At 43.4% G+C, this 11,803-nt stretch overlaps 1 protein-coding gene across 2 annotated transcripts; it reads left to right on the top strand.

Moving 5' to 3' along the window:
- Positions 1-1,956: 1,956 nt before the first annotated feature.
- Positions 1,957-10,947, top strand: LOC139555090 (ras association domain-containing protein 1-like). 2 transcript variants are annotated; one of them, XM_071368572.1, is made up of 7 exons: positions 1,957-2,288; positions 2,927-3,305; positions 4,526-4,638; positions 8,750-8,857; positions 9,044-9,335; positions 9,473-9,588; positions 9,692-10,947. In XM_071368572.1, the coding sequence occupies exons 2-7, from the start codon at positions 2,984-2,986 to the stop codon at positions 9,869-9,871; spliced, it is 1,131 nt and encodes a 376-aa protein (XP_071224673.1). In that variant the 5' UTR covers positions 1,957-2,288; positions 2,927-2,983; the 3' UTR covers positions 9,872-10,947. The 2 variants fall into 2 exon arrangements, with proteins under 2 accessions (XP_071224673.1, XP_071224683.1); XM_071368582.1 differs by lacking the exons at positions 1,957-2,288; positions 2,927-3,305; positions 4,526-4,638 and adding an exon at positions 4,684-5,999.
- The last annotated feature ends 856 nt before the right edge of the window (positions 10,948-11,803 follow it).

Below are 11,803 nucleotides of genomic sequence, written 5' to 3'. Positions count from 1 at the left end.
CTTTTCAATGTGTTTTCATTGGGAATCTAGATTTCTAAGGGACCTTCCTGCAGTTCCTATCGCTTCCACTGGATGTCAACAGTCTTTAGTAATTGGTTGAGGTTTTTCCTTTGAGAAATGAAGAAGTAGCCATGTTCAGAATGAGGCTCCAGTGAAGTGTACTGTTTGTTAGAGGCGCGTGACCAGAAAGCATGCTACACATTGTTTTCCTCCGGTATTGAACACAGATCATCCCGTCTTCAATTTTATAGATTATTTACGTAAAAAAATACCTAAAGTTGTATTACAAAAGTAGTTTGAATTGTTTGGACAAAGCTTACAGGTAACTTTTGAGATATTTTGTAGTCACGTTGTGCAAGTTGGAACCAGTGTTTTTCTGGATCAAACGCGCCAAATAAATGGACATTTTGGATATATATCGACGGAATTAATCGAACAAAAGGACCATTTGTGATGTTTATGGGACATATTGGAGTGCCAACAGAAGAAGCTGGTCAAAGGTAAGGCATGAATTATATCTTTATTTATGCGTTTTGTGTCGCGCAGGGGGGGTTGAAATATTATGGTCTGTGATTGTTAGCTGGGGTGCTATCCTTTTTTTGAAATCTGACACGTTGGCTGGATTCACAACAAGTGTAGCTTTCATTTGGTATATTGAATGTGTGATTTCATGAAAGTAAAATTTTTATAGTAATTTATTTGAATTTGGCGCTCTGCATTTTCACTGGATGTTGGCCAGGTGGGACGCTACCCGTCCCACATATCCCAGTGAGGTTAACGAGCTGGACAACGTTCAAGACTGTAGAAATGTAAGTCCATTACATTTCTACACAGTTTTGATTTAGTTTTAGTCATTTGAAAGTATATTGAGTTGTTTTTTGTTTTACTCAGACCACCTGTGGGCCAGATTGCGGGCCATAAGTTTGACATCCGTGTTCTAAGTGTTGCTGCTCTGTGTTTGTAGGGAATGCCAGGTAAAGCACTAGGCCAAACACAAGGCGGCCTGCCAACTGATGACTAATGCCACAGAGAAGCTCCAGAAGGACTTGACCATAACTCCTGGAGAGAGAAAGGTGGACATCAGCAACATATTGGACTGAATGATGGGAGAGAGAAGAGAGGTCTTACGTGGTGACAAGTCAATGGAAAGATATTCACCTATATGCAATTTGGGATGGGATTTGAATGCAAATGTTATGGTTTTGGACTGTTAATGTTAACCTTCTGAGGTTTGTCTCTCAATTCAATTCCAACTTCTAGATTGTATTAATGCAAACGTTGACGGCTCCCGAGTGGCGCAACGATCTAATGCACTGCATCTCAGTGCTTGCGGAGTCACTACAGACATCCTGGTTCGAATCCAGGCTGTTTCACAACCGGCCGTGATTGGGAGTCCCATAGGGCGGCACACAATTGGCCCAGCGTCATCCAGGTTTGGCCGAACTCAAGACTTGCTAATTAAATTGTAATAACGGGCTCCTCATTAGCTTGTCATCTTACAAGTTGTTTAGCACATTTTTTGACAACTCTAACAATTAAATAAGCCCATGCTTCTGTTATAGATGTGAAATAGAAAAATGTTTTACAAGAAACTCCAAAGTTTGTGGCCTCATGTTTTGACTCATCATCCTGGGATCAGAATCTGCCTATTGTTCAGGTAACTGCACGGTATCCATTTCACTGGGTAGTATTTCAAAGTAACTTTACCCACTTCATTGTTTAGACTCTGCACGCCTTGAACTGTAAAAAAGGGTGTGCCTGTGAAGTTCACAAGTTAACTGACAAACATATAACATATACTGTCAATGGATGATTAGTAAATTATTATTATAGTAGTTTTTATTTGAATGTCACTGTTAAACGAAATAGCATACAGTGTTCAATGGCGATGGAGGGCTGGGGGATTTACACACACATATCTTGCGCGCCCGCTCTACTGTTCAAGACTCAGAAGCACCCCCTATGTGAAAACATTCCGGATGTCAAGAACAGTAGTCTGTTCTTCACTTTCTCGTCTTTCTCTCATTTTCTTGTCTTGTTATTGCGTTACATGTTGGGGTGTCAGAATAGGGTGATGGGTCGTTATAAAGTAAACGCGCTGCTGATAATCTCGATTTTTTGGGAATTGGGGTATTTCCGTTAAGTAGCCGATAATACATTGTTTCCAGACCAGACGCGAAACTTCCCACCTCTGCTCCGTTATTACTAATAACTTATATGGAAACTTGGTACGATAGAAGAACGTCAGGGACGAGGCATCGGCCGCTGCGGGGTGGATCCCGGATTTGGTAAATTGTTAAACTTTCAAAACATGTCTATAGCACGTTTTATGAATTATGTGAAATAGGCTCGAGTCGGTCCCTTGCTTCTCGTGTTTCTAGGCTACCCCCTCCTCCCTCATACATCTTCATCTGTGATGCTAAACGGCTGCATGTAGGCCTAATTTACAATTATTATTCACGACATGTCTGAAGCAGAATGTTGGCGATTTATTTGATTATATAATCTGACATTTGATGGTATGCAAATTAATGTAACTAGTTATCTTGGTATTTAACAATAGACGGCAACGTGCTCCGTTATTAAAACAATAAAAAACAGGACAATTATAAGATAGCCTTAAACGCTATTTTTTTATTGACGATTAGACCACTTTATTGATGCAGCAAATGGCAAATTATATTAAAGTACTAACACAGATTATTTTACGTCGAGAAACAATGACTTCATTCATACTCAGTAGGCTATAGAATAGGCTATTTTATTTAGTTCAAGCCATGGTTTCTATAGTAAGGGATGCATAGCTGTATGGGAAGTTCCCCCCACAATTGAAGGCTAGCAACAATGTACTACTGTAGGCCAATGTCCTGTCCTTGAGTTGGTGCTTCATGATTGGTGATGCTGGATTGTGTATTATTGTTTTTAGTCACAGGTGTGATGATTGCCTCTGAGTGAAGAAGGAACTGAAGCTGTGACTAACAGAATGTCTTGGGGTGAGTTCATTGAGCTCCGTGAGTTGAGGCTGCATGACAATGACCGGATAGAGCTGACCAGCTGCGAGGTGCCTCGCTCACCACCTCGCCTGGAGCGGGCCAATGCCCTGCGGATCAGCCCAGGGAAGGTCCCTGAGCTGCTCAGCCGGGTGGGCATCATCCGACTGCTGGGGGATAGCCTGGACCCACGGCTCACAGATGAGAGGGGAGAGGGACATGACTTCCAGCCCTGCAGCCATGCCCAGCCCACCTGGTGTGACCTGTGTGGAGACTTCATCTGGGGACTGTACAAACAGAGCCTGCGCTGTGCCAGTGAGTCTGCCTTCTGCTGCTGCACAGGATTGACTTGCATGATAATGATTAGGATTGTATGTCTGCATACATGCATGTCACAGGCAACCGGTGGCACCTTAATTGGGGAGGACGTGCTCATAGTAATGGCTGGAATGGAATTAATGGATTGGTATCAAACATGGTTTCCATGGAGTGAATGAAATGGTGGTTGATACCATTTAATTAACTCCATTCCAGACATTATTATGAGCGGTCCTCCCCTCAGCGTGAGTGTTATAAGGTTTAACTATGGCTAGCCTATGAGAATGTGTTTCAAGGTAATCCCACTTCTGACACCAATATAATGAAACGGGCAAGGAGTGTGGCGCGAACCCTCGACCTTCTAGCGCGTAGACATAGAAAGCATGGTCAAGAGGCAGAGTTGATTTCCGCCCGTGTAAACTAGGGTCCTACAGTATGATATAGCCTGTTTGTGTGTGCATAGGATATACTGTATGTGTGTTTGTTTATGTATATGCCAGGCCATATAGCTTTAAGTCATTGTTTCTCAGATGGACTAAATGGGCTTTTTGTAAGATGGGCTCTATTCACAGGACTCAGTATTCATTAGGCCTGAATAGGCTTTAATGAGGAGTTTCTGCAAAGAGGGACATTACCGTTCCCAGCAGCAACGAACCAGCTGAGAACCAAACCGCTCGCCTGGAAATCCCAGACACTGTTTTAGCTCTGGAGTACTTGGAAAACTCCCAAATTCAGTCAGCTGTTGGCGTTAAGATGGATCTAGTGTTTTTTGTGTGTCTGTGTAGGTACATGTATAATCTTCAAAGTTTACACTATGAACTTCCTTTCCTATGGCTGAAACCGGCATTTGTATTGTTATGTGTGGCCATTACATGTGGGGAGAGAGAATTGAGAAGTGTAGCCTGTGTCTGAAGTGTATGGGGATTAGTTAGTGACCAAATTTAAGTAATATTTTTTAGTCTATGACTAGTTCTGTCAAACGTGTAGTGACTGCATGTGGCCAGTGGAGGACAGCAGATAAATTAGAATCTCAAAATGTCCCAAAACTGGAGGGAATGGATGTCCTAAATTGAGCAAATGGACATTTCTGTGCCAGTGCTCACCACTTATTTTCAGAGCTGACATTTCCTTACATCTGTGGAGAAGGCACAACTTTGATAACAACCCATGATCTGATCAAATCCTGTTTTTAATTAATCACTTATCTTTTCTCACAGATTGCGGATTCACATGTCACTATCGATGTCGACCTCTCATCCAATTAGATTGCAGTTTGGATCGTGGCTCCACAGTTGAACAAACATGTGCTGTAGAGACTGATACAAATGTGGTAAGAACCTCATGATCTGATGCATGCGTGTCATTTCATTTGTTTTCTCTACTCAACCTCTCATTCACCGGCCATGTCGTGTGTCATGACCACCACCTATCCACTATAGGCCATACTCTTTGTGCTGACATGTTGTCTGCACCCTCTCTGTAATCAATCACCCTAGTATTTTCTTTCTATTCATTTTTCTTTCTATTCCATGATCCCCCTGTGTCAGGTCCTTTCAGTTCAGGTCCTCTCTCTCACAATTCCCTTTGGCTACAGTACCCTATCTATGGGCATCAATCATTTATATGTATTTTATTTGTATTTTTTATTTAACCTTTATTTAACTAGGCAGGTCAGTTAATAAGAACAAATTATTATTTACAATGACGGCCTACCCCGGCCAAACCCGGACGACACTGGGCCAATTTTGCGCCGCCCTATGGGACTCCCAATCACGGCCGGTTGTGATACAGCCTGGAATCGAACCAGGGTCTGTAGTGATGCCTCTAGCACTGAGATGCAGTGCCTTAGATCGCTGTGCCACTCGGGAGCTAGTCTTATCTATTTATCTTTCTCTAAAGTGGTGCTGTTCTCTGTAGAACCCTAGGCCTACATATGTCATGCATTTGTCATGTTATGTGAATCCCCTATGCTCTGCTATCATCTGAATCCTCTCACATGAGTTATCTTCTCACGTCGCATTTATTATTGGCAGACAGGAAAAGGGAGGGGTATGATGTCATGGGAGTTCTAATTTTCCCTCAGCGCCCAATCATGGCCTTTTGCGCTGGTTTTGTGTATTTTCTAATCTCAACTGCCTGGGTGGGGCCTCCGCGGTCCGGGGGAGAGAGATGGAAAGGCGGGGACCGGTCCCGCATCCTGTTCTCAGCTAGTCTTGAGAAACCGAAACGTGGCCAGATTGAACAGGAAACCGACAAAAACGTGCTTTTGAACGTTGTTGAAGTTTTCAGGGAGATACTAACTATACTAGCAGTCTGATTACGCTACACCCTATCTAGTAATTAAAGTTTCTGTAGTTACTACATGTTTATTACAGCGGGATACATTTTAAGATATAAATTGTCTTATTAAACGGGAACCTACGCCTATTAGCGCTCCAATCAAAGCCGAATTAGATACAATTTGAGAAATTGTAGCGAATTCTAATCGCAATATCGTTCCAGAGTCTAACGTTACATTGCAACATTTTGATAATGAAAGACGCGGTCAGTGGTTCGGATAAGAGCCCATCCTTCGGGAAGACGTGGGGCAGCTCCACCAGTAGCGGATACTGCAGTGGGGACTCGGATTCTGAGTTCGAGCAGTACTTTACTGCTCGCACATCATTCATTTGCAAATCCAAGAAAGAGAAGGTAAGAATGATAACTTTATCAAGCAGACAGGACTATGTCAATTGCCTACCAAGCTGTTTCTTTTCAGAAATGTTCAGTTTAATTTGATTTTTTATTTCACCTTTATTTAACTAGGAAAGTTATTTTTTACAATGACGGGCTACCACGGCCAAACCTAAACCTGGACGACACTGGGCCAATTGTGTGCCGCCCTATGGGACTCCCAATCACGGCCGGTTGTGAGAGCCTGGAATTGAACCATGGTCTGTAGTGACGCCTCTAGCACTGAGATGCAGTGCCTTAGACCGCTGCCCCACTCAGGAGCCCACTCTGTAACTGTAACTTTCTTTATAGTTGCATTATAGTTGATGATTATTCACTAATAGCGTTATGAAGTGATTGCTGTAGTAGCCCGAGTAACTCTACCATGGCTACTTAAAAAAAAAAAGTTCATTGGGATCTGCTGTACCTCTCATATAAAACACGTGTAAAACATTTCACTACAGACCCATGTTCAATCCCAGGCTGTGTCACAGCCGGCCGCGACCAGGAGACCCATGAGCCGGCGGACAATTGGCCCAGCGTCGTCCGAGTCAGGGGAGGGTTTGGCCGGCCGGGATGTCCTTGTACCATCGCGCTCTAGCAACTCCTTGTGGCGGGCCGGGCGCTGACTTCGGTCGCCAGCTGTACGGTGTTTCCTCCGACACATTGGTGCTGCTGGCTTCCGGGTTAAGCAAGCAGTTTGGCTTGGCGGGGTCATGTTTCGGAGGACACATAGCTCTCTGACTCTTACACCCTGATGCTGAGAACCACTCACAAATTCATGTTTAGTGACGCACACATGATACTGTACCTTTAGTTAAGTTTCGGAACACAGACACACTAGTCATGTAGCCTACTGTTCAGTGTTCTACTCTCACATCTGAACAAACATTACACTTACAAAGCTTGCACACAAGTCTGCATACAAGCCTGCACACATATTTCCGCAGGGTTTGAATGAGTAATGGCAAAATAAGATCATGTTTGATTAACTAATATTTCCACATCATCTTGAATGTTATTATACAGAGTACAGTACAAAGTGATAACGTCACCGTGAACATTAGTGACTCCTTAGTAGAATGGGCTGGCTCTCATTTTGTGATTGCCTATTTAATAATTAACTGCAGGACATTAACTCAGCAGCCTTTCAATCTGCATTAGGATGTAGGTTATTGATCTGTTTTATTGATCTGTTTTTCACAGCTTGACATTGCTTTATGTAGTTTTGTGCTCCATGAATTCTGGGCAGCTGTGGCCATTCATTTCTCCAATGTGTAAACATCAGCTAACTCTCCTCATTAGGAACATTATTAGTGGGATAAACAATACAAGAGCAATCTAGTTTTGAATGGCACCTTTCCTAAAGAGTTATTTGTCACTGGGATTTTCCTACTGAATTAGTTATTTTTCTTGTGATTTTGCCCCAGAGGAGAACTCATGTTGGGTGCTGATGGTAGCACGAGCCATGGGGATTAATGGCTATTGATCTATGGATTATCCCTCCCCCCTCCACGAAAAACAGTTACTGTTGGTCCGCTAATTCAGTGTTTCCCAACCCTGGTCCCCAAGTGCCTCCAACAATACAGAGTTTTGTTGTAGCCCTTGACAAACACACCTCACTCAGCTCATTGAGGGCTTGATGATTAGTTGACAAGTTGAATCAGGTGTGCTTGTCCAGAGTTACAATAAAAATGTGTACTGTTGGGGGTACCTGAGGACTAGGGTTGGGAAATACTGCACTAATTGATGCGCCTAAGTTTTGTGCATCATATGTCCTGAATAACATTCTCACACAGGAAGCAAGAACAGACCATTAGACACCGGAAGTGCATAGATGTGGTGGATACTGTGTGTCCATACCAGACATCTCAAGCGGGCGGGCGGGGGATATTTTTTACATGAACACAGCATTAAAGAATGCAGCTCAAAGCCATTGCAGACATTACAAACAGCTGCACGTTCCCCCATGGCGCCTCCCTCTTCAGAGATAGGAGTTCAGGAACTAGGATTGGTCAGCACTGACATCATTGTGCTCCACTACTTCCTTATTGTAAGCTATGGCTACGTTGACACTTGACAGGAAGTTTGGAATCTGATGCAACCGGTGGTCATTTGTGAAGGAAGGAGTGGAGCTTACATGAAGTTAGCACTGTGAAGCATAGGTTGCTATTTAGCACATTTACCAACTCTTCATTATACAGCAGCAACAAGTCCTGAAAAAGCAGTAATGCTGTTTCTCATTCAATACCATTTTGACTTACACCAGTCTAGTGCTTCCTTCCTCTCAGCAACTGCGGGAAAAAACCCAGCTAGTCTACCTCTAGGAATTTTCATTAGACTGATTTTCATTAGCTCAATTAGCTTTCTTAACTAAATGTTTAGTTGAATTGGTCGATATGTCGTACCTACTTAACTGTCCCTCTAATCTATTTTAGTTTTTTTTCAATATGAAATGTTGTGGGGTGTTAGTTTTCCCCCATTAGGCCCACATAACACATCTCTTACAGGCATAATTTTACATGCAACACATTTAAACTTGGCTCCCTGCTGACACATAGTGGTAGAACACAAAAGACTCCCAAGATAACCCTTTTTTGTCTTTCGTCTTTAGGAAGATGAGAGAGTAAGCAAAATGGAAAGAGGTCTTTTACGGCTGCTTTGACAATTAAAGTGTAGCCAATAAATAGCTTATTGAAATATTGACTCCCTTTTCTATCTCTGGTCAGGATGAGCAGGTCAAATGTGGGAAGCAGCAGGAGCTGTCAGGCACAGAGATCCAGCAGAAGGTGAAGGAGTACAACGCTCAAATCAACAGCAACCTCTTTATGAACCTGGTGAGTACTAACAAGTTGCTCTTATACCATTGTAGTAACATTGTAATAAATCTAGTAATTCAGGAATTGCTCAGTTACAATACTGCAGAATTACCCCAACAATGTAATGTCTACTATGCAATAACATGTTGATAATGTGTGTTAATGTTACATTTTATGCCAACATTTCTTCATTCTCTTCAACAGAACAAAGATGGCTCCTTCACTGGCTTCATAAAGGTCCAGTTCAAGCTGGTACGACCTGTGTCAGTTCCCCCACCAAGAAAAGGTACTGCAACACAGGATGGTGCGGGCAAGAAGAATGGGGGAGTAAAACGTTGCACCTCTTTCTACCTGCCCAAGGATACATCCAAACACCTACACATCAGCTCCCGGACATGCGCTCGTGAGGTCATCGAAGCCTTGCTAAAGAAGTTCACTGTGGTGGACAACCCTGGAAAGTTTGCCCTGTTTGAGCGCACCGAGCGTCATGACCAAGGTAAGCCTACCTCTGTGACCGGTTTTGTGGCAGCACATGACTGTTCTTTGTTCTGCATTGACATCACATACAGTAGATAAATACTACGAGGTGCCATACAGTTGATTAATTCTATTGTCCTCCTGTATTTCTCTCAGTGTTCCTGCGTAAGCTGTCTGATGACGAGCGTCCACTCGAACTGCGTCTGTGTGCTGGACCCAATGAGAAAGCCCTCAGTTTGGTATTGAAAGAGAATGAGACTGGAGAGGTCAATGTGAGTATTGAGCATGCATTGGGTATTCATTCTCAAACCAACATGGCCATTTCACATTGTGCAGCATACACTAATGCTCTGTCTCCCTCCTCTCTCTGTCCAGTGGGATGCCTTCTCTATGCCAGAGCTCAAGAACTTTGTCCGCATGTTACAGCGTGAGGAGGAGGAGCATGTCAAGCAGATTTTGCAGCGCTACGCTCTGGCCCGCACCAGAATGCAGGAGGCCCAAGCTGCTGCTTCCATCCCTGGTGGTTCCTCCGCTAGTGGTTCCACCCCTGGCTGAGAAACATGTCGCCTACGGGACAACCTGCACCTCTGACTGACAACCATCACAAGATGACCAGTCATCACTGCATCCAAAGATCCCAGAGAACACAAGTGAACACCTCCCTCAAAGGAGGAGAGTGAAAGAGCGAATGAGAGCGAGAGGGCGCATGAGAGCAAGAGCGTGTGAGTGTGAGAGATATCAGAAGTGCCGTACACCTGGAGAGAGTCTGTTGATAATGAGAGTTGAGAAACAGTATATGAAACTGTGGCTGATGAGAGACTGGCTTTGTCCAGTACTGCCTCTCATTATGGGGGCGCCATTTCACTATCCTGGGTGAGCTACCTGCTTCGTAGCGTTTATCACGTTATTCTTGCTGGCAGTAGGGTCCATAGATTATATCATTTATAGCTTTTGGGTAACGATCAAAGATAATTTTGAGACACCTGAGTGGGGTAAGCCATATCAAAAAGCTCTGTTTATCTCCTTTAATGCCAAGCAATAAGAGGGTAGCCAACCTACTAGCTAAGACAAATGTCGAACATATTCAGGTACTGTCTGCCTCAGTATCTCCAGACCCAAATGTTAGTGAGAATAACAAGCAATGGACATTATGGGCCAGGTAGGTACCCCAGGTTTCCATTTGACCCCAATGTCTGCCACATACCTCTTGCACATCCGTACTGTGATGGATGTTACTCTTTTTGCTGTCCCTTTATGAAACTGAGTGGGAGTGCCCCATGTGTTGGGTGCACTGTGAATGTCAATTGAGAGGACAATCCCCAGGTTGATTTAATTGATAGGGGTTATCTCATCCTTGAAACACCTTGAACTGGAAGTTGATGCTTTTTATGGAATGTTTGTTTGTATATCTTTTCATGTTCTTTATGAGATTTTAAACCTCTGCTAAAACAACAGAATAATAGAGTTGAGAATTGGATTCATATTATCAGTACATGTCTATATCGCTTGAAATAATACCTTGACTGTCAATTATTCACTTTTTTTTTTTTTACATGTCCAGTGTCAATATATTTTTTACAAAACAATAATAAATTAGCACTGTTCACATTAAATAAGATATCCTTCACAAAGGTGTGGTGTCTCTTGGTGATGGGGGTATGCCATTGGGATGATATTCGTTAGCTAAATAATGCTATCCTCACTTGGCAGTTATGGCTAGCTGCGAGTACTTGGAATGCGGTCCAAATACTTAAAAGACACACTCTCGTCCACTTACCCTCACCTTATGCCCTTGGGGGATACCCCGTCGCCATCTTGGGGGGTGGTCCAAATGATTAGCCAAGCAAGGGAAGTTTGCAACGTAAGGCCCTCAGGCCTCGTTTTCAGTCGGTTTTGCGAGTGTATAATTATGTTCACTCCGGGGCCTGAAACTCCCCATAATTCAATTTGCGACGATTGTACATCCGCTAAAAAAAAGTCAGCGAAAACTTACACTGCTCAAAAAAATAAAGGGAACACTTAAACAACACAATGTAACTCCAAGTCAATCACACTTCTGTGAAATCAAACTGTCCACTTAGAAAGCAACACTGATTGACAATAAATTTCACATGCTGTTATGCAAATGGAATAGACAACAGGTGGAAATTATAGGCAATTAGCAAGACACCCCCAATAAAGGAGTGGTTCTGCAGGTGGTGACCACAGACCACTTCTCAGTTCCTATGCTTCCTGGCTGATGTTTTGGTCACTTTTGAATGCTGGCGGTGCATTCACACTAGTGGTAGCATGAGACGGAGTCTACAACCCACACAAGTGGCTCAGGTAGTGCAGCTCATCCAGGATGGCACATCAATGCGAGCTGTGGCAAGAAGGTTTTCTGTGTCTGTCAGCTTAGTGTCCAGAGCATGGAGGCGCTACCAGGAGACAGGCCAGTACATCAGGAGACGTGGAGGAGGCCGTAGGAGGGCAACAACCCAGCAGCAG

This window comes from Salvelinus alpinus, chromosome 2 (genome assembly GCF_045679555.1).
Source record: "Salvelinus alpinus chromosome 2, SLU_Salpinus.1, whole genome shotgun sequence".
Classification (NCBI taxonomy): domain Eukaryota; kingdom Metazoa; phylum Chordata; class Actinopteri; order Salmoniformes; family Salmonidae; genus Salvelinus; species Salvelinus alpinus.
The sequence above is the reverse complement of the archived record's forward strand: the minus strand, read 5'-3'. Positions and strand labels throughout refer to the sequence as shown.

What these genes read in the sequence shown, in the direction of transcription:
- LOC139555090 (XM_071368572.1), top strand. Translation starts at nt 2,984, where the DNA reads ATGTCTTGGGGTGAGTTCATTGAGCTCCGTGAGTTGAGGCTGCATGAC. An exon ending in ACAGAGCCTGCGCTGTGCCA is followed by an intron (nt 3,306 to 4,525) that starts GTGAGTCTGCCT and finishes CTTTTCTCACAG; the next exon opens with ATTGCGGATTCACATGTCAC. An exon ending in ATGAGACTGGAGAGGTCAAT is followed by an intron (nt 9,589 to 9,691) that starts GTGAGTATTGAG and finishes CTCTCTGTCCAG; the next exon opens with TGGGATGCCTTCTCTATGCC.